Here is a 23,897-nt window from a genome sequence, read left to right as displayed (position 1 = left end):
TTTGATCACAGTCTGGCTGTTGTAGTAGTTTGTAGTTAATACTCCACTGTAAGCATTAAATACACTTCTGGATAACGCTGTTTTGGTCTGATGGATAAACACACACACACACACACACACAAACAAACACATGAATAGCAAGTTACAAGACATGCATGTTTAAAGTTCTCACTCATCTCACAATAACACACATACACTCAGGGAACAAAGACATTAGAAAAGTAAAAACAATTACAGCAATTATTTTATAAGGCAACTGATCTGTGTTTTTTTTTAATAATTATCATTTTATTTTTTTTTTCTTGAATCTTTGCTTCAGAATTAATTTCTATCCCTGTTTCATTACTAAAATACAAATGATTTGGCAATATAACAAAAATTATATTTGAAAAGTCAACATGGGCTTATATTGAATTGTGTTTTAAAATGAAACCATAATGACATTGATACATGTATATATGACACCGATAGACTATATCTCAACCAGACATCGTTTTTACAAGGTGGAGAGCGAGGTTAGACAATTTTGAACAGCGACAATAATTTATGTGATCCTCACCCATGGATCTATGGAAATGCTTCAAATATGGACACATTTGCTTAATATATATTTTTAAAAAACTACTTTGCCCTTATGTTCTGATCAAGCACCAAGAGGATAAGTAAGTAGTAAAAAAAAAACTACCACTTTTATGTAACCTTTTTTTTTTTTTAAATTAAAAAATTTACAGTATTTTGATCAGAAAACATTGGCTTCAACTATCAATTGATTTAAATTTAAAAGATCCCCAATTTTATTTTAAAACCTTAAAAGAGTTTCACACGACCAATCCAATCCATTATTGTCACAGCTTTAGTGTTAAAGGTAAATGTGACAGTGTGGAAATTAAAGTGCTTTGGCTAGTTATAGGCTTAATGATTTTAGAGCTACTATAAATAGTCTCAGTTTTAAGAATTTTAGAAAGGTTGTGGGTCATTTTAATCGATAAATTTAAGAAAAATCTAGAAAAATTGTAAGAAAGATATGTTGCCAATGTATGGCAGAATAGTGCTTCTTTCATTGTATTAAAAAAAAAAATCCTAAAGTTTTCACAGTCAAAATTCACTTTTTGCAGAGCATGCCCACTTTTCTTTTCTTTCTTGGTTTCCTGTGATATAGGATAAGAAATAACAAGGTATAAGATGCTATATCACAAGTTTTTTTTTCTACATTTTTTTGTCTTCCAATGTGGTTAATAACAGGGGTGAAATGTATCTTCGAAATTGGGTGAAGCCAGAAAAAATTTAAAAACTTAAAAAGATTACCACCACAAAGTACACATAGCCTCGTCCACACTCATTACAATATTACAACTGTTTAAAATTAAACAATAATATAATATATTTTCAAACATAAAGGCAAAGACCACACAAGAGTGGGTGGTTGTAAATCAAAGAGATTCATGGAACAACCTCTTGAATTGTCTTCATCAAATGCATGATCAGGCCACACACTGGACTGGACGGACTGCAGTACTTAACAAAACACATATTTTATCATCTTGGCCAGAAATATCGATCCAAGTAAGTGTAAGATGATCCCAAAATTGTAAAAAAAAAAAGGCTAAACATGAGACATCTTGAAGTCAGGAGTGAAACTTTTTGACAAGCTCAGGATGAGCTTAATGCTATCTGATGCAAAAGTTTTCTGGCCTAAATGATAATGTAATGAGTTTTGTCAGACTGCGACAGTCTAAGTGTGAAATAAGCATGCAATATTTCCCAAACAATTTTACATTGACTGACCACGCAGTCAATGCCGAGTCCTTCCTCTTCTGGTATACCAGAACTTAAATGCTAGTTTGGTATAAAGGTGAACCCAAATCCACATTTTATCACAGTGATATATAATGGCTTTAATAAGCCAATCTAATTTGTCCCCCTGCAGGCCACAAAGAACAAACACATCAATCCCATTTAATGTCAGTAGCAGATAAAGCGTCTTTTGGCACGCTAACCTCCAACACAAATACTTCAGCGATCGTATCTGCTGCCTACATAGAGAAAGAAAAAACACATTACACATCTGGTAAAGTACATCACCATCCATATAACAGTCAATTCTGTCCCATAGAATACAACACATTTTCTTTCTTCGTGAAATTAATCAGTCCGGTTGGATTGCTTGGTGTTAACACTAAACAGGGTGACAATTTTACATCAACTTTCATTTCAGTCCACTTTTTTTTCTTGTATTAATTAGTGATACTGTCTATATGGTCACATTTGATAGATACAATCCATCATTTTCAAGTCTATAGCCGTCCTTGTTAGAATCAAGGCAAAGTCCAAAGGAAACAAGACATCAGATTAGAGAGATCACTCATTCTCATCACATTTCTACGATGGCACCATATTTGTTTTACGCTATCAGAAATTAATTCTTTTCTTTCTCCACCTCAGTGGCTTTCCATCTAACAGTCACAATGACACGACGACTTGACATCTCACAACACGACATTGCAATTGAGAAGTAATGGCAAGGCAAGTGTAGACAATAAAGTGACTGGTGTGTTATGTGTTTATTATGTGTCAGATAGCGTAGGTGTGTAGATATAATGTCCATTGTAGTTTGTAACATATCAGAGGTCCTTAAGTCTGCTGATGTCTCGTTGTTCATTGTCACCAAGCATCTGTGTAACGGACATCACATTCTTGCAAGGCAGGCAACTTTTCCTGGGTGAAAAGACACAAGATCAATCAGTTAGTAACAGTAATAGGTCTGATAGATGAATAATAGACAAAGAGAAGTGTAGATAGATGGATAGATAGATAGACAAACAATAAATGGATGGATGATTGATAGATAAACAGATTGATGATGATAACATTTGAGGAATACCCTGATTTCGGCAAATTACGAAGCAATAAAGAGTTCTGTCAAGTAATTCTCATTTTTTTAAAACTATCTTTTTCTTTTCTATTAAATTGATATTTCAGTTATTTTAATGGGTTTTTTGGTTGTTTTTCTAATATTACCCTTGGGGTGGGGGGAATAAAATGTTAGGGGGATACTTACTTTGAGCCCTTCAAAGGTCAAAGCTGACAGACTAGTACTGTTGAGGTTTAATTTCCGTAGACATTTCAAGGCTGTAAAGGACAATGAAACATATCACAAAAATATCAATATCAATCTAAATACAGTAATGAAAAGCTTTTTGTTTCTCCAGTAAAATTGAGTTTACACAGGCTTTTCGTCATTGTACAACACACTTAGTTTGTCGTAAATTAGCTTTGAAAATGACATGAAAAAGATGTTTGCCCATTTTTTGTTTAATGGAGTTAAACAATCACTGCAACAGTTCAAAGTCATATAAGCAACTTGCAAAAATATGATACTAGCAAAACATGTTGATAAAAATGAACCGATTGAATAGTATGTTATTTGACAACTTAATGAGTACACTGCTGTGCAAAAACATTGTCTTTGTAAATATCCAAGATGGGCAGGCAAATATGTTGGTTGGCCCTAGTGCTGTCCTATTTTCAAGCAAGCCACTTGAACCATTCAATGGGATGTCAACCTCTCCCTTTCCTTCTCTCCCACTGGTCGGTTCCAACCACCCTCATTTAATTCCTTAAATCCAAAAACCTATGCTTAATGAAGCGAGGTGGCAATAGTTTGAGCTCTGCCTCAGGCTTGTTAGTTGTTTTTTTGTTTTTTTTTCTTAGGCTCACTATGACAACATGGATGGGACATGTTGATATCAGTCACTTGTTTGATGGATTAAATATATATTCCTTCAAGAAGTACCTATCAATAGCATCTGATAATGCCAAGAAGAAAGGTGTAGCATAATGACATTTTTCTTCATTTTTTATTTATTCACCAGAATATTCATCATTTCAATTCATAATTGCATCCCCCCCCACCTTCACACCCCACACAACTACCTCCTACCCCATTCCCATTCAAGTCCCCAGTCGCTAAGACTAAATCACTTACATGCTAGAGAGGAGAGGCCCTTGTCTGTGACAGGTGTCTCACACAGATTCAATACTTGTAGTTTGTGGAGGTGTTCTGCGATGGTTTGAAGACCCTGGTCTCCAAACTGCATGGATGGGGAAAATGAAAAAAAGGAAAAGGGAAAAATAAAATTCAATAATAATTGATTAATGACTCTTTTCTTTAGTTTTAGTCTTATGTTAAAGCCGTTTTTGTTTTTTTTCCACTTTAGAGCAGAATCAGTTTCCACATCTTACATGCATAAGAGTAAGCATAATTGCTATTTAGCAGTGGTAAGAACTAGAATTAACACATTACAATAAATACTTCAAGAAAAGAAATTCTATGGACACTTTTTTAATTCACAGTTCTGCTTGAGAACTGTACTGTTGGGTTGGGATCAAGCGAGTTCCATATAGCTGGGCCAATTTTGGAAAATGCCCTACACACACACACATATATATATATATATATATATATATGCAAAGCAGTTTCAGAGAAATTTTTATTTCACTGGGTTGGAGTAGACTGAAATGCAAGCAAGAGCCAAGTCTAGTTCTGCCCAAAAATGCTGTGGTTTTAGAGAACAAGTTCAAAAGCCTCTTTATTAGAAAGAACAAGGAATAAGACAATATGTGACTTCATAGTACACAAACACATACAGTCTCCTTCCTTCAGACAGCTGAGTTGTAGTCATACCTGAGTGGACCATAGATTCAGGTAGCGTAGAGCAGGGAGTTTGATGAGGTCTTCAGCACAAGCGGATGTGACCTGTGTAAAGGCCAGACTTAAACACTCCAAGTTGCCAAAAGAACCAGAATTCAACATGCGGGTTAGATCCTCATCTGTAGACTTGCTCGGCAAAGTCAACTTTTTGGGACCACCTTTTTGTTGCTGGAAAAAAAAAAGAGAGAGAGAAGAAAATAGAATCAAACAATCTAAAGCTGATCAGACAAATTTCTAGTTTTTCTTGGACCCATTAGATATTAGGAATCATTGGCTGATCACTTCAAAAATTTGATTCACTTATTAATATCATAACTATTAGTGTCATCGTCACCACTGCTATTATTGCTATCATCATCATCATCATCATCATCATCGTAATCGTCATTATTGCAAGAGTTGTTTATTTCATTTGATACATTTGAAATTACTTTCTCCCCATTTGAATGAAAGAAAACTTTAAGGTTCACTCTCTCTACCATTTTCATTCTTGCTTGAAGATAATTCTTCCACTTCAGAACTCTAGCTTCAGTCTTGAAAGAAAGTAAATGACATGATTGTAATGACTACCCCCTCATGAAGGTTAGAGTTTCTAGTAGCAGATGAGATACCAACCATCTCTTTCATCTGTATCTGTTTCTCACACAGCTGGGCATACATGGTCTTGCCCTCTGTTGTGGATTGGAGTGTAGTAATCATTTGCATCTTGAGGTCATGACCATCCACTACCTCCAACTCCAGCATGGCACATAACACCTGGGTATTCACAGAGAAAGAAAGGTTGTTTTAATATGGATGTCATTATATTATGTCACTGGCTGATTCAATTTCAATTTGATACCATGTCAGAGTAAAGATTAAAAATTTGAAAAAGTTTATACGAAAAAGTGCCAGATGAAGCTGAGAGAAAAATACAAGAAAAAAACATATTTAAAAAATCAGCCTGCCTCGACTAAGATATTAGAAATTCTAACTTCCCCATTAGAATGAATAAAGAGTATCTTTTTAACATCATCTTTTTTCAAAATCTCATATTCATAAATGATTAAAGTGCTCACCTCCATTGCGGCAAAGTTGTCTCTTAGAGCCAGGAGCATAATAGGTCCAATCATTTTAGAGATACTCATCAGGAACTTTTTACGCTTGCAACAACATTTCATCAATGTACTCAACTAGAGGAATAAAATCAGAAAGGGGGGATGAGGATGGTGACAATAAATAAGATGTAAGAGAGACCAGTGTAGTAGATTCCACGTTAAAAAATATATTTCAGGTTTTCAAAGTCATTTTATGATTAGTAGCACCCCCCACCCCCTATTCCACTACCTGGGACAATAAGGGAGAGAACATTGAATGAAATCTTTAAAATAAAAATCGCAGCACCTCAACCACTTCAAATAATTTAATTATGACCTTTCAACAACAAAAAAAAAAAGTGAGGGGCCTCTCCATTTTGCCACCTGTCTACCTATGATAATGTAAAGATATAAGTCTTGCAAAAATTATCTTTTTAAAAAGCTCCTGATACTGTGATGTTTTGTATAGGCAAAGACATTTAAAGAGAATATATCCCAATCTTGGGCTGTAAACTTAACAATATAGAGTATGGAGGTGGAATGATGAGATTGCTACGTAGATACAAGTACAGGAAGAAAAAGATAAGCCACATGTGGTACTTACCATGACTCCCCACAACTGACCATCATCATCACAGGCAATGCTGCCAGGACAATAAAGATGGAACCAGCCATCTTTCCCTTCCCGGATGCCCAGTAATGTCTGGTGGACATCGCAGGTCTTGTCACTGCTTACATTGTGAATGGTAACCTTCATCCGTCTGGAGATAAAGATCAGATCATTTATACTTTTATTCAGAGTGTCTATATTAATTTCTACAGAGGGATTGTCATTGCTTCTTATCCAGTCCTCTGATCTTAGAGTGTATGATTATCGCAATGGCTATTACGAAAATATATAACAGAATCATTATACAACGTCATCCCAAGGGTAATTTGAATGGGAATCAGAAAGTCCTTATTTTTGGAATTTTTAATTTACTTTCCGCTTGTCTGGCACTGTATAATTTACACATTTATAAAGATTTGCATGATACACGAATCAAAATAGGTCATACACTGACAAAGTCTGCCTGAACTGACAGCGTCTTTATTATGGTCAAAATAAATCCAGCTTGAAGCCCGATTTTGTTGTTGGCACTAGGTCTAGGTCCAAAGTGTGATAATCAAAAGTCTGGTACAATAGGAATGCTGCCTTGAGAACAGACGCCAGATGTTTATCTACTAGTGTAACCAGTCTGGCACATGCTATACACAATACTTTTATTTATTCAATTATTTTCTCAATAGATTAAAACGACACACAACTTGCTGTTGAAATCTTAAATCTGAAACTTCAATGGAAAATCGGCCTTGTTGACATGTTGGTGTTGATAGAGTTACATTGGGAGTTTCCTAGCCAAATTAAACAATTGTCAGTGCAGGGCAATAAAGGTCGTGTATGGAAAGAAAAAAAAGGGAGGGGGGGGGGGGGGAGGGTGTACTGAGCTTGGATACAAGGAATAAGAATACGATAGTTATATTATTGATTGTTCGTTGCTTGACCATTGATATTGATATTGACACGATCAAGGAGACAGAGAGTCAATATATAATAAACATACCATCGATACAGGTTGAGGCAAAATAGTTAAATTTCGTTTATTTTTCATTTGGAAAATAAAAATGTAGATTTTTTTTTTTCGCCCTTATATTCCGAGCAGTTCCACTTATGGAACAACCATCTTTTTTGTATCAAGCTTCTTAGCCATATCGGGACCTTTAAATATGCAGAAAAGTAGGATAATTTATTCTCTTTCACTTAGATAAGCACGTCGACAGTAAGTGTGGTTTTGGGAAGGGGGGGGGGGGGGGAAAGGGGGAAACCTGATACACACACACACACACACACACAGAGAGAGAGAGAGAGAGGGAGGGAGAGTGAGAGTGAGAGTGAGTGAGAGTGAGTGAGAGAGAGAGAGAGAGAGAGAGAGAGAGAGAGAGAGAGAGAGAGAGAGAGAGGCATATCCAATGACAAGACATGACATGAGTGCGTCACTAATTTTCATTAGGATAGTTGCTAATGGCGAGGTGTCAAATCGCTAAAGCTTATCGATATCAATGGCCAGTGATGTAACCAACCCATTCATGTAATTCCGTTTGTTATACTACCTACCACTGACAAAACACGAATTTTCACTTTGGTCACTATAAACATTTTGAATTCATATATATCGATAGATTAAGAAAAATTGTCAAAAAGTCGCCCTGATAAATCTTCTATGAAGTTTCAGGTTTGAAACATGATGAGGGGGGGGGGGGGGGAAGAGAGAGATGTAATCGATGTTTGAAGTTCATAAATGTTTTCTGGCTAAAACACTTTAAAACAAAACAAATCAGCCAAAATTGAATAATTTATTAAAAATCAAAATTTCCGGCAATTTGTTAGTTTCCGTTAGATCCATACATCTTCTAGGGCAGGTATTATTGGTCCTGAAAACTCTCTCTCTCTCTCTCTCTCTCTCTCTCCCTCTCTCTCTCTCTCTCTCTCTCTCTCTCTCTCTCTCTCTCTCTCTCTCTCTCTCTCTTATAGGCACAAAAGTTCGAAAAGAATTTGACCTGAGACTTCGACTCAATTTCAGTCGGCCACAGAGGGACTCAACTTTTTGACCGACGAGTCGCAAGCTAAGTGTCATACTACTGGACCAAAAAGCCGCTCCAACATAAAAGGAAAAAGGAATATCGTATATTTAACAGATAGGTGACATCAGTCCATAGTGGGTATCGCCTACTGTAATAACAAAACCACTCATTTCAGATAATTTTGATCGTAAAGGGATAAACAAACTCGACGTCAATTTGGTGTCGGATAGCAAAGCGACATTTGATTGATTGTAATTGAGTTGTCTGCGGTGTGAATTCTCAGTACAAAGGGGTTACCACACCGCTCCTTCCCCATGCCTCCCAATCAGCGCCCAACCCTCAATAAAAGAAAGAGATAATGATGAAAAAAAGGAAAAGAAAAGCCTATTGTGAGGTTGATTTGTCGACCAGTCCGATGCAAGCGGAGGATAATCCAGAGATGCATTATCTTTATATTATTGTATTTCAAATTAAAGTTGTACCTACGACCCCTCACTCCCCCCCCCCCTCTCCCCGCAAACCCAACCCCAAAAATTCCACTGAAAATGAATAAACCAAAGAGAAAACCGAAAAAGAATATAAATAATAATAAATAATAATAAATAATAATAATAATAATAATATAATAATAATAATAATAATAATAATAATAATAATAATAATAATAATAATAATAAATATAATAAAATAAAATAAATAAATAATAAATAAATAATTAAATAATGAATTTAAACAAATAAATATGCCCGTGCTTTTCGAGATTCATTCTATGGTGAAGGGCGTGGTTCTCTCGCATCCACCCCCCGCCCCAAGCTTCATCGACACAGTGACACATTGATTCAGGAAGAGACGAGAGGGAAACACCCCCCCCCCCCCCCGGAATGGTAGTAGTGCTGCAAATTAAATTGTCGTGATGTCATCCATTACAAAACGACCAGCTCGAAAAGCTGGAATTGATTTCCCTTCGATTTAATCTCAAGCCCCCCCCCCCCCCCCCCCCCCTCACCTCACACACCCTATTACAAAGATCAAATAATTGTCACTATCTACCCCAGTGATAATGTCAAACCATCATGACGATGACGACGATAAATGTCGTCTAGCACTGTCAAATCGCATTTTTATAAAATCCATTTTGGTCACAAATATTTCACGTCAAGTATAATCTACCGATGGTAAAATCGCGTGTCAAAAATTCTAAAATCTGAGCATTATCATTATTATGGACGTCTTTGAAGTTTTAGGTTTAACTATTTCTGATAAGTTGAGGGTCATCTGAATTCATCAATTTTTGAAGAAAACAAACTTCTAGCAAAAATGTGAGAGAGAACAAAAGACAATTTATCAGTGTTTGGAATACTGGTGATGATGACGATAATAATAATGAATACGACTATGCACGTAATCCTATGTGAGGACTACCGTACCATCACGACCTAGTGCTATGATGTTATGTGGGATGTCAACGTCATTAGAATGATTGGGTGTGAGCACAGATTTATGCCGGGCTCGGGGAGAGATGAACAAAAAACCAAACAAACACACACACACACACACACACACACATACACACACACACAAAACAAAAAAAAAAAGCACAAATAACGTGTTTTTAAAATGTTGGCCTAAAAAACTCGTCCGTCATTTTAATCGATCGATATTTTAAGGACGAGATTTCTGGCCAAAAATATAAAAAAACGTGTAAAGTCGAGTGATATTTAAAAGTATGACGAGATTTCTGGCCAAAACCTTAATAAAGTAATTTTTTTTTCATATTACAGCAGAAATGTGGGAGTGAGAGGTAACTGGTTAGCCCTCGTCATAAATTGTATGTTCTAGTGCCAGCGACATTTGAAGGATAATGCTCCCATAAACTAGCGTAACACCTCCAATCAATATCTGAAGTAAAAGCGTTATGGTCAAATTAAAGCATCAAATGTGTTTGCATCAGGGCGAGGTGCACCTATTTGCAGGTATGATAACCCAGAATGCTATGGGCTCATTGTTGTAATGGAAATACTATCAAATCAACGGAAAATATAGGTCAAGTTCATCTGATAACCGAAAGCAATTATGGGCTTGTTTGATTTTAATTATTTCTACAATTGTCGATCGCCCCTTGACAAACACCAGCAGTCGAAATGTCATTTATTTATTTGTTTATTTATTTATTTATTTATTTTTTGTTTTCTTATTTGTCATGTTTCCATTTGGATTAGGCTGGACCCATCTCATTATTTTTATCATTATTGGCTCTCTTATGCTTTTTTATCAAAAAAAAAAAAAAAAAGATAAATGGGAAGACCTAGATATATATATATAGGGGTTGATATAGAGTATAGGACCACATATAAGCTATAATATATATATATATATATATATATATATATATATATATATATATATAATATATATATATATATACTAGTAAAATGCCCACAATTTCGCGGGGAAAGAACTATTTTCATTCGATATTGCCTGAATCATTTTCTTGATTATCTTGATTACGATTAGATGCACACTTTAATCGATGTGCTTGTCGCTGCCATGCTTTATTCGGCATGATTTTAGTTTATCAGTCAGTAGATATCAATATCAATAAGTCACAAGTCTTTACCACGCTTGGCTTGGGAGGCCTTCCGAAAGCTCCTACAAAGGGTTACAACTTAAATAATATTCCCTCAACTAACCCCAAGAAAAAGTAAAACCTAGAGTACATTTAACTAACCCTAATAGGAAAATAAACACCCTAGCATTTTGACTAACCCTAATAGAAAAAAAAACAACCCTCGGACTGCTTTGCACTACCTTTAATACTTCACAAATTACAATGGCGGCCGAGAATCAAAACAATGGTCAAGTAAGGAAATTTTAAACTTTCACAAATCTATCAAATCCTATATGATGACAAATTGAATAAATAAACGCCTGACAAAAGATCAACGGTGAAAATACAAATTAAAAGAATACTGGGATGTAGGAGCTTTCGGAACATCTCCCCTTTACCTAACTTATGTGAGGTCAAATGAAAATCTGAGGCAGACGCGAAAAATATCAAGTTTGTTCGGGCTAGAAGCTAGACAGATACAATTGACAGTTTGCCGACAACGTTTAACTAAATATTTCCCAGGTCAATAATTATCACATCGATGGCATAAAAACGACCGTAATATCAGCAGTAATATTAGTAGACGTTGTTAATCGGTGAAACTGTTTAAAATTTGTGTAAATCCGAATACCTTCATGTGATCAAGTGAATAATATCACTATGAATGTCACGATTTGCTGAAAAATGCCAACACACGCACACACATGTATATACCACACACAACACACACACAAACACACACAAACATACACGCAATTAGAACATACTACTTACTACATAACAACACTGATCACCGCTAAATCAACAACATAACGGAAGTAATAATAATACTTGATGTCATAAATAGATGACGCAAAATGACAACTTTTTACAGTGTCAAAATTAATTGATTTTGAGAGTCTTAGTGTCGTCGGTACACATTTTATGATATCTGTTTGACTCAACGAACTTTCAATCTGACTTTAAATTATAAAAGGAAATCAAGTTCGTTATCTGTTTATCTATCTGTAAAAAAAAATACATTTCTAATTTTCAAATCTTTCAGTAGAGTCGTGCGCCGTATCATTATTTTTTTTTAGACTCAAATAAGCACAATGTTCTCCACAATGCTATATTTTTTAAAGAAAGGATATATATATATATATATATAATATATATATATATAATATATATATATATATATATAATATAATAATAATAAATAGATTGAAAAAAAACAGGTAGATAGACAGACAGACAGATAGATAGATAGATAGATAGATAGATAGATAGATAGATAGATAGATAGATAGATAGATAGATAGACAAAATGGACAGATCGATTTGCATTAAGAACATTAGATTTCCCATAATTCCACGCGTACTAAACAAAGAAGACAAACACTAGACAGTGTGTGATGAATAACAAACTAAACTAAAAGCAAATAGAATGCATCCAATACAAACCAATACGAAATAGAAAATGAAATCTGTTTCTATAGAAACCACTTATATCTAAAATCCTACTACCCCCCCCCCCAAACAATCAACCTCTCCGTCTGTGTGTGTGTGTGTGTGTGTGCGTGTGTGCGTGTGTGTCTCTACGTCCTTCTTCCGTCTCTCTTTCCCTAACACGTCCTTCCGTCCCCCCCCCCTCTCTCTCTCTCTCTCTCTCTCTCTCTCTCTCTGTCTCCCTCATTCCCCGCTTGAATATTCCGATCTATTGTTGCAAAATTTAATTTAAATATTACCCTGTCAAATGAGACACAGAATAAATCGATCTAAAATAATTGAACCAACAGATTAATTGTAAAAATAAATAAATAAATAAATAAAATGTTAACCATTTCTATAACGATAAAATGTGAGTGTGAATTTCCAACGGTTAAGTCTCTTCTGTAACACCCTGACATAAGCTTTTCCTTTATCTTTTTTTAAATTGTTTTTTTTTTAAATTTATTTATTTTATTAATTCGTTTTGGCCAGACAACTTTCACTTCATTTCATATCGATCGATTACGATAACCCTCAACTTGCCAAAACTGTCAAAAACTCTCAAACCGGGACTTCTCCGAAGAACTGCCGGACTTGAGACAAAGACATTAAAATATCATCTTATGAGAAGCTCACTATCTAGATTAAATAAAGCATCCTATTTTTGTAAGATATACATTTGTTACATCAGAATTCTCATGACATAATATAATTTCCCTTCATCTGCCATTATTGTTAAATGTTCTGATATGTTTTTTAAAATTAAATATTTCATGTTAACAGCTATTTCTCGTCTCTGTCTGAATATGCACGTTTTGGTGCGTGTGTGTGTGTCGTTGTGAGGGTATGTGTGTGTGCGCGCGCGCGCTTGTATAACTGGGTGTGCGTGTGTACAAAAATGTTTATAATGATGTTTTACAATTTTGTGCGCCTAGAGCTGTTTTGTCAACGGGATTGGGCGCTATACAAATACACTTATATGTTATTATCATCATCATCATCATTATTATTATTATTATTATTATTATTATTATTATTATTATTATTATTATATTATTATTATTATTATTATTATTATTATATTATTATATTATTATTATTATATTATTATATTATTATTATTATTATTATTATTATTTATTATTATTATTATTATTTTTGTTTTGTGAGTGTACGACATTATTAGAGTACAAATATGAATCACGCTGTTTGTAAAAGTGTAGAATAAAAAGTGTATACTCACGATGTGAAAAGGGAGTCGGCGATGGCACTGTGGAGATAGACAAGACAAGAAATCGATAAGTATATGGAATAGAAACAAACAAACACACACACACACACACACACAAACAGACAATACGTGTGCGCTACAGATACAAACATTGAGACGTGTCGTCAGTATTATACGTAATATCACATATTATGGGTTGGCTGTTGGTTATTGACTCGCAGGAATTACAACAATCTTATCGGCCATTTCCTGACACCCCTCCCCATCTCTCTCTCTCTCTCTCTCTCTCTCTCTCTCTCTCTCTCTCTCTCTCTCTCTCTCTCTCTCTCTCTCTCTCTCTCTCAAACAATAATGCCGACGGGAGGCAGCCTTCTTAAATTCTGGTCGGTACTAGATTAACAGCCAACCGACAGTAGGAAGATATGAGGTTCAATCCCCTGTGAAGTATGGTTTATTTTGTTCCTTGGATTTTTCTATATTTTTAATTTCGTTCGATACAGTTTCTGATTTTTAGACTGATCTCATCTAATGGATGCATTTGTTCATGCCTTTGATCAGTGATTGAGTACTAATGAAAAGACCCATTTGATATGGTATAGGTATCCCAGTGTTGCTACTCATTGTTTTCCACGAGTTCAATTCTAGCCAAAAAAGTTTTACCTCAGATTATTAGGAACAGTTTAAGGACAAGTCGTGAGTTATCCCGTTGTTGTTGTTTTTTTTTTAGAAACTTCATATTATAATCACTAGAACATCTCAATATGCTTTTCCTAATAAAACTCTGAGCCAAGTTTCATTCAAAACATACTGTCAGTGTTTTATGTTAAACCTTGCAAGCTTAAACATGATGGTGTTTAAATAAATTTGGTCTAATGTGCACTTTAAAAAAAAAAACCCCAAAAAACTGCGTCCAAGTAACCAGTTAATTACCACACTTTAGAAAAAAAGTTTTATTTAAAGTCTGGCCAGAAAACTCGTCCTTCAAATATCGATCGATTTAAATAACTCTAATCTTGGCAAAAATTCCCAAACCTGGACTTCGCGAAATTTTGGGGAATTTTTTTCAGAATTGAAAGTTTATATACCAAGACGAGGTTCACTTAAATCGATCGATATTTGAAGGACCAGTTTTATGGCCAAATTTTTAAATGTACGTTTTTCTAGAGTAAGGCAGTTAATTGGTTAAAAAACCTTTTAACAAAGCGGGATAGCCCACTTGACCTTTGCTTAGAACTGACCATAATAGATCGATTGTTTATGCTGACCCACCAATATGTCTACAAGTTTCAAATATGACAATCCTATAATGTGTCGGGTTTGATACTTTCTTCACCGAAGTAGCTAGTGCGACTGACCCCCCCCCCCCCCTCTTTCTCTTTCAGCCAGGCGGAGGGTGTCGTATTAATTGGATCCCGAGTTTGGCTCTCTGACAGGGTGATATCTTTATTCTCTGTTTTCATCCGCTATTCAATATATATACCCAATATTTCTCATCATTGTTGATATAAGCGCCGCTCCACACGTTTTCTGACTAGCAACAGCTTTCAATTACCCTTATTCATTAAAAAAAAAACAACTATTTTTTAAACAAAAGAATCAGGAATGATAGAACGTCCCATACACTCCAGCAACATCCTCTCTCTCTCTCTCTCTCTCCCCCCCCCCCCCCCCCCCCCCCCCCCCTTTACTTCACCACCTTTCATTTTTTTATTAAGTGTTTCTGATTCATTTTCTTTTTATTGTTATATACTTTAATTTACTTTGTTCTCATGGGTCTCTTTGTCTCCACGCTGTGCCGTAACCATGGCTACGAGGTTGGAGAATGGAAACGGCGAAGCGGAAGTCAACAAGAAAACCTAGGAACTAACTGAGATGGGAGATAAATATGGTTGATGGAGATTGGTAGATAGATAGATGGATGGTAAAAATTATTCTGCAGACTGATCAAATTTAGAGGAATAGGTGGAGAGACGAATGGGTATATTTTTAATGGATTGGTGGTTGAGTGAATTGATGAATGAAAGAGGAGAATGAATGGATGAACCAATGTATGGATAGATGGATGGATGGGTGAAAAATATATACGTATATACGTATAAAACCTGGGTGATCGTGAGAAGGTGACGAAATAAATGGATGAATTTTAATATAAAATTAATGGATGAGTGAATCGACAGATGAATGAGGCGGATGCGTGAATGGATGGATTGAAGAATAAATAAAAGCGTTGACGGTTTAATAGAGAATGGATGAATACATAGGCAGGTTCACCAAATGTTGGCTTAAGTGCCTTTTATTTTAATGAATGTGCGAGTATGTGTGGTCTTGAAATTGGAACAGAGTTATACGACAGGCCCAATGTAGCGGGCGCTTTGAGCTCACTTTGATTAATATTATCATTTAATTAATATTATATGGATATAGGAGGAAAGAAGGAAGGCATACAGTGTAATCAACGAATAAAAGGACGAACTATAGGGTCGGCTGACTTTCACCAGTAACCATGACTACAGACTTATTTTATAGCGATTTTATCCTTAATGATGTCAGGATACTAAGTCCCTGTTGAAGTGAAACTAAGCTGCTAGAAGCTGTGGACTGTAAGAAAATAAAACAATAAACATAAATAAATAGAACAGCTTCAAAAGAGAACAAAATGCCAAACACAGAACGTTCCGGGCTCAAAACCCTTCATCAGCCATTATCAAATAAAAAAAAAAAGAATGAAAACATAATACACATCACTTAAAAACCAGATAGTCTGTCTGGCATTTTGTCCAATTGGTCTCTTGTCTACTAGAAAGACGAATACAACGAAATTACTGTATATCCTTCACAAGAAAAGAAATGTATCGTTCAGTTCAAGTCTAAATTTCATGGCAAACCCGAAACACAAAATTGATATAGCAAGATAGGGAACCAATCGCTCTTTGTTTGGGGTCCACGAAGGATGTGGACTGTCATAAAAAGTTGCATATCAAGGTAAATAAATGCTATATAGGACTGAATCTATGATTTATCAGGGGAAAAAAAGAAAAAAAAGACTCCAGACTGGGCCCATGTGAAATCAATCGTTCCCTTCCAAAAACAAGGACCCAAAGCTATATGGAAAGGACAATAAATGATACAGAGGGATAGAAGAGATAGCAAGGCTGTGGGCCCATGAAGACTGGCCCAAGGGAGTCCAACAGTTTCCTTGCCCAGAGAGGAATTCCACCCACCGCGAGACAACACTGAGGAAATAGAAAATTCAACACACACCCACACACATTGATTGGAGACATGATGGGTGAGCATAATCGGTATAAAAATCATTATTGTACCCCCTCCCATCCACCCCCTCCTCCTTAACTATGTCAATCATCATTATTTACTAGAGATGGATGGACAGATCAAAGAAGAAAAAAAAAAAAAAAAAAATAGAAAAGATAGATAGAAATAGATAGATAGAATAGAAGAGAGAGAATAGAGAAAGAGAGAGAGTAGGAGAGAGAGAGAGAGAGAGAGAGAGAGAGAGAGAGAGAGAGAGAGAGAGAGAGAGAGAGAGAGAGAGAGAGAGCTGATTGATTGCAATGCAATGGTTTTAAATTGCAGTGACTCCAGTTTCCAATTCAATGCTAATATGCTCCAACCAGGAAGTAGTAGCCGTCAGTACACGCAGTATGAATAAAGGAAGGCGGGGAACGACGGACAAATTCAACCGTACTTGTACTTTATCTGTATTACCGATCGATCAAAATGAACCATTCTCCTTCACCACTTATCAATTCCTCTTGAAACCGAGACTTAAACACACCGACAAAGTGTTGACAACTTTAACATTCATGTTATATCGATCCTTTAAAATGACCACCGACCTGTCAACCATTCTAAAAATCTTTTGAATTAAAAAAAAAAACAATGAAGAAACGACTCTATATGAAGAATGGTAGGGATCAATTTAAATAACCCGCCAATTCGTCAAGAATTCTCAAACCCGAGACTTCAAAGAAGCATACGACACCGCTTACATTAAGTTTTGAATTTAAGAAATGATTTACATTTAAATCGGTCGATATATTCTAGCAAAAATGTAAAATAAAAATAAAAAAAGCCTTTCATCGGTACAAGGCAGAACAGGGTCTTCAATCTGTTTGAACGAACAAAATCGATAGAAAACTGCTAAGCCAATACTAGGTCATGGTCACCTAAAAACCCAACATTGGTGAACTCTTAGGGAGGCAAAGGAACCAGTTTTGTGTCTTTACCTCGTCGCTCCCAGTTCACTTAACCCTTTAATGGCGGGGTTCGGGTCTGCAGTAATCTAATGAAAGAACAATTTCTCTGATTGTTCATCTGGATATAACCACAGGCCTTCGTAGAAGCCCAAGTTACCCCATATACATCGCTTTGACTATTTAAAAAAAACCCTAAAACAACAACAAACAAACAAACAAACAAACAAAAACCCCAAAACGGTGAGCTTTTACATGGAACACTATCCACTTCATGTCTTAAAGCGTTTTACAAGGAGTCACAAGCCAATAGCAACACGTAGGGTTGGAGGCGTTATAACATCTGCTGTAACCGGCCAGGTGCTCGTTTTATAACTGAGTGCGGTGTGAAGATGTTTGTAAGGAGCCTTTTCCATAGATTCAACTTTGAACCACCACTGCGGGACTCGTACCAGGGACTTAAGCGCCAGAGGCCGAGTGGCATATCGCAAATCACGAAACCGTTCAAGTCAGTGGTTAAATTCAGATCGGAGCAATTTATAATGTGATCAGTTAAAACAAAAACAAAACAAAACAAAAATAAAGCAAACAAAAATCAAACTCAGAACTTCGTCATTAAAGGTTCAAGTATGGTAAAGGAATAATTCAAATAATTTGTTTAATTGTAAATGTAATTTTCTATTTTAGTTCCATGCCTCCGGCCTCTCTGTGAATGTTTTATACAATGTCAACCCGTTGTTCCACATATTTATGATTGTAAACAGTCAAGAAGATTGAATTGTGTCTCATCATCATCATCATCACCACCACCACCACCACCACTGCTACCACCAGTTACAAAAAAAAAAAAATTAAAAAGGGAGGCACTACTTTTAAAATGTGTCTAGGTGTGCATGTGTGTGTGTGTGTGTGTGTGTGTGTGTGTGTGTGTGTAAGTTTGTATTTGAAAAGATAATTAAAATTAACCCACTTCTCATTATATTAACGTCTGAGGTACTATCAGAATGAATATTTATTTTGTACTTAGAGAATTACAGGAACCGATGTAGATTTCGACTCCACGGGCTTTAAAGCTCACAAAGACTTCTTTTTGTTCTTTTTTTTTTTAACTTAATAAAAATTCTTGAACGATCGTATCGTATATCATGAAATTGAAAGATAAAAACAGGTTGACCAGATGCCTCTCGTTTTGGGTGGCCTTGAACTTGTGGCATCCATCAATGCTGACATTATCGCAGCACAGACAAACAAATGGCGTAAGTCATCATTATTATTGCCCAAAGCCTTATCTATTCTTTCTACGATACAAAAAGCCCCCCCCCCCCCCCCCCCCCTCTCTCTCTCTCTCTCTCTCTCTCTCTCTCTCTCTCTCTCTCTCTCTCTCTCTCTCTCTCTCTCTCAAATAATGACGTCCCCACGTCCTTACCAAGAGACCGAGCTCATCCATCATCACCCCAGGACATTGACACATTGACCCAATCATTGACGAGATGACCCAAGACCAAGACCTATAACAGTATTCAAGGCCTTGCCCAAGACATAACAATTCGTGGATTCTGCTCTTCTCTAACAAAACAATTAATACTTGTTTGCTTGTTTTTTTTCTTCATATTTTTCAGATATCGATCGACTAGAAATCTCATAAGACATTCCCCATACAACGTAAACTTATTTTCAGGTCTGTTAGTCCACATTCTTGTGGGCTCATTGTTGTAATGGAAATACTCTCAAATATTGTACATTACAACAATGTTAAATCAAGTCCATAATTGCGTTCGGTGATCAGACCTGCTATTATGTGCAAGTCGTCCCCATACATTCTTTATTTACAAGCCTTTCCCCCCCTAAATATGTAAAGCGAACTGACAGAAGAACACTTTAAAATGGAAATTACTACTTAACTCTACTTTTGATATTGAATCACTTTTTTCCTGCTATTATTTTGAGTGTGTACACTCATGGCTTTCCCTTAAAAAGAGATGGTATACAAATATTAGTCCCTTATAATTGTATTTCTAAAGCTGCATGCCCATCGCCTACTAAGAGTATATATAGATGTCAATGTGCATGTCGCATCCTGTATGTCCAATGTTATTGAACTTTCCTTCCGATTCTGTACTTCAGGCGTGAGAAATGATATGACAATGAGGTGATGTAATAAATTACTTTCCCCTTGCCTATCACGATGGCCTCGTTCTTATTACGTATGCCATTCCAAACCATTAAGCACCTTACGCCACCGAGGTCAACATACTTTGCTGCTTTCCCTGTTGTATATCTCAAACTATTTTGCGATGGTCAGCGGTCCTATATCACAAGCATTGCTCGTAGAAACAACACATTAAACTCCGCTCCACGGGCTCTGCTGAAGGGCCCCTGAAGATAACTATTGTTTACTGTGAGTGATGGAGTCAGTCTCTCTCTCTCTCTCTCTCTCTCTCTCTCTCTCTCTCTCTCTCTCTCTCTCTCTCTCTCTCTCTCTCTCTCTCTCTCTCTCTCTCTCTTCATTTATTTCTCGATCAGTTGTCATGCAGCGAGGCCTATGAATTATTTTAAATTATGTCACAATTGTCGGTCTTTGCCTCCATTAAACCGTTTTCCTTGCAGCCTTTAATAATCACGCAAAAACAAAAACAAAAACAAAAACAAAAACCTAGGATTGTCAATATATGTCTACTTCTATTCTGTATACCTTGACACTCCTATAAATCTGTGATAAATTGTTAGACAATCTTTTATCCCCTTTTCTCTGATTTCGCAGCAGTATCCATCCGATGGTTTACAGTACACTAGATATCAAAATATGCTGTCTGAAGCTTTAATTCAAATAAAAACGAATCTGAGGAAATTTTAAGCTTCAAATAATAACAGTGATTATGTGGGGTCCTGATAGCTCAGTTGGAAGCGCACTGGCTTCATCCCTTTAGGGTCCGAGGCCGATCCTAGGTGAAGTCGGGATCTGTTAGATCTGTTGGAATGTACTTTGCAATATACTAGCATCAAACCCCAAAAGGCAGTAAGCTATTGCTATTGTCAATTTTTCACGCTATGGAAACCGGGATAAACTCCGTCTCCATGGGCCTAATGGGCTCTGAAGGACTACATAATTATTTACGTTTCGGATTTTCCCTTTATCATAATCACTGATAAAATATTTTTTTTTAAATAATCAAATGGATGGTGTCAATAAAAAAGAAAAGTTGTTCCAGTATTCTAATCTTATGTCCATGTTGAATCGATTGTTTTGATATAGGGGAATCCGGAAATGTAACATCCATTTGTCTTGTACTATTTCTAAAGCTTAACATTTCTTCACATTCGTTTTTACTACGATACCACAATAATCTAACCACTCGGCAAAACCTGCCATACACCTTTATACATTTTATCCAGAATGTTTTCAAATTAAATCTCGACCCTCAACTTGTCCAAAATCCTTTAACTGTGAATTCCGACCATACTCATTATTCCCTTTTCTCCTTAGCAAAAGAGTTGATCAAACATCCTTGAAAATGGAAACTTGAGTTTGTTTCCGACGTGGATTTATGATTAATCTGCCATAAATCCCCCCCCCCCCCCTTCTCTCTCTCTCTTCCCTCACAATGTTTTGCTGAAAATGGTCGGTGGTAGAAATCACATTTAAAATGTTGAAGATACTGATATTTATTCCCATATTTTACCAAGCAAGGAACAAACACACACACACACACACACACACACACACACACACACACACACACACACACACACACAAACACACACACACACACACACACACACACAAAGTAACAACTTCCAGCATAATTCTTCAAGCATTACATTACATTGAACGAGTCCATATCATGATTACTGGTTATAGAATCAGCATTAAAATAATTTCAGATTGATTTCAGATAATGCCGATAATGATTATGATGAAGCTAGGAAGTGATGGTGACGACGACGATGATGATGATGATGATGATGATGATGATGATGATGATGATGATGATGAAGAAGACAGCAACGATGATCATGATGATAATGATGGTGACAATGATTTTAAAAACAAGAATGAAAAGTGACTTACTCATCAGGGAAGGGGATTGGTTGTAAGAGACTACCCAGAATGTATCTCCAGTCATCGAACTCAGACCTGAAATATAATACAACACAACAGTCTCAGTGTTGAGGCTACAAGGGGCTCGCTCTTTTATGACTCGCTTCTAGTGTTTAATAAGATTTTAAATTAGTCAGATAGAGAACTATGTTCATCAATCATTGAAATGGAATGTTGGCGTATGAGACACGACAGTACTGCATGATAGACCAAGTAGACAGACAAAAATTACAAGAGCTTAGTATTATATAACTTTCAACATTCTACGGTCCCCTAGCTATAATTCTACCATTTCATATACTGCTTTACGTACCGGGACAAGACTTGATCCAGCACCTTAATTTTGCCTTTAAACCCCCCCCCCCCCCCCCCCCCCCCCCGGAAATCTGTTTGTTTGAATTCGTTCTGGCTTAATTCACATTGACACTGAAACATTTTGTTAACACCAATAATTCATTTAAGTGGGATTGAGTTTTTAATATTACTTTAAAATGTAAACATCACTTCCTTATTTATCTATCTATTTACGTTCATGTTTTTTTTTAATAGGTGAAATTAACTGTCGATATGCAAGATAAATCTCATACTCACATGGTCTCCATCATAAAGACATAGCACAACAGTTTGTTCTCCCACTCAACATCGTCAAAGTCTTCCCTCTGGATGTTGCCTTGAGATAACCTGGGCAGGATAAACACATAGTTATATTCTTATAAGTAAGGTCTACAGATTGGGGAAAAGTCAATCATGTTGAAAACTGACGAAACATCTTTACTTTGGCCAGATATTTTTTACAGTTCAAAAATGGTGAATCAAGATGAATATCAACTTGTCAAAATTACTTCAAACCTCAAACTTTAATAAGTCTTTCAGGTTAGAAATATGTTGACTAGTTGACATTTAATTTTTAATTATTAATTATATTCAAAGTACAAAGATTACGGCCAAAACGAAAAAAAAAGGCATTATTATCGGTTTCAGGCAAAATACACTATCATGAAACATATTTTTATGTTTTCTTTTCTTTTTCTTTTTTGCCAAAAGTTAGCCTGGAAATTAAAGCACTATTTTCAATTTTCTTTTCAACATGACCAGTTTACAAAATGGGGTCACCTCCATTTTAATTCTCGATTTTTTAACAAAATCAACATCTCCCTCTAATCATAATCATGGGGAAATATAAGCATTGATGCTACGACCGCCATCTCATCACTAGCTCAATTCCCACTGACACCATCAGCCATCATCACCAACACCACCACTACCAAGCCCGTAATCAAGGATGAGAAATATCACAAGACAACGACAACAACAATGACAATAATAATAATAATAATAATAATAATAATAATAATAATAATAATAATAATAATAATAATAATAATAATAATAATAATAACAACAATAATAATAATGATGATGATGATGATGATGGACACGAGCAAAAGCAGACAAGTACTCACGCTTTTCTTTCCTCGTAACAATTGTAGATAGCAGCCAGACAAACGGCCACCAGGTTAGGTAGAACACGGGGATGGGGACAGGAACTGGTAGGGCCATGCATGCTTGATGACAAAAATAGAATATAAAAAAAGGATTCATTATGTGAAAAAGGCATTTGTTATTGAACAGTTTTATAATGTTTTTGTGTGTATGAGAATATGAATGAGAGTGCTCGTTCGTATTATGTGTGTGTGTGTGTGTGTGTGTGTGGTGTGTGAATTGAGAGAGAGAGGGAGAGAGAGATAGAGAGAGGGAGAGATAGAGAGAGGGAGAGATAGAGAGAGGGAGAGAGAGAGAGAGAGAGAGAGAGAGAGAGAGAGAGAGAGAGAGAGAGAGAGAGAGATATGGGAAACGCAATTT

The 23,897-nt window shown here is 36.0% G+C and overlaps 1 protein-coding gene across 2 annotated transcripts in view; it reads right to left on the bottom strand.

The window, feature by feature from the left end:
• Positions 1-286: 286 nt before the first annotated feature.
• The window catches only part of LOC144977282 (C-Maf-inducing protein-like), a 58,528-nt gene continuing 34,917 nt past the window's right edge, over positions 287-23,897 (bottom strand). For both annotated transcript variants that reach the window (XM_078922327.1, XM_078922328.1), the window contains 11 exons: positions 23,498-23,599; positions 22,626-22,715; positions 22,005-22,070; positions 13,734-13,760; positions 6,392-6,548; positions 5,770-5,883; positions 5,327-5,467; positions 4,685-4,879; positions 3,986-4,091; positions 3,059-3,129; positions 287-2,715 (listed from right to left, as the gene is read on the bottom strand). In XM_078922327.1, coding sequence (XP_078778453.1) covers positions 2,662-2,715; positions 3,059-3,129; positions 3,986-4,091; positions 4,685-4,879; positions 5,327-5,467; positions 5,770-5,883; positions 6,392-6,548; positions 13,734-13,760; positions 22,005-22,070; positions 22,626-22,715; positions 23,498-23,599 — 1,123 coding nt within the window. In that variant the 3' untranslated portion in view covers positions 287-2,661. The remainder of the gene's footprint in view (positions 2,716-3,058; positions 3,130-3,985; positions 4,092-4,684; positions 4,880-5,326; positions 5,468-5,769; positions 5,884-6,391; positions 6,549-13,733; positions 13,761-22,004; positions 22,071-22,625; positions 22,716-23,497; positions 23,600-23,897) is intronic.

The sequence above is a fragment of the Berghia stephanieae genome, chromosome 7 (genome assembly GCF_034508935.2).
Source record: "Berghia stephanieae isolate SIO BIC M18660-M18661 chromosome 7, UCSD_Bste_1.3, whole genome shotgun sequence".
Classification (NCBI taxonomy): domain Eukaryota; kingdom Metazoa; phylum Mollusca; class Gastropoda; order Nudibranchia; family Aeolidiidae; genus Berghia; species Berghia stephanieae.
The sequence above is the reverse complement of the archived record's forward strand: the minus strand, read 5'-3'. Positions and strand labels throughout refer to the sequence as shown.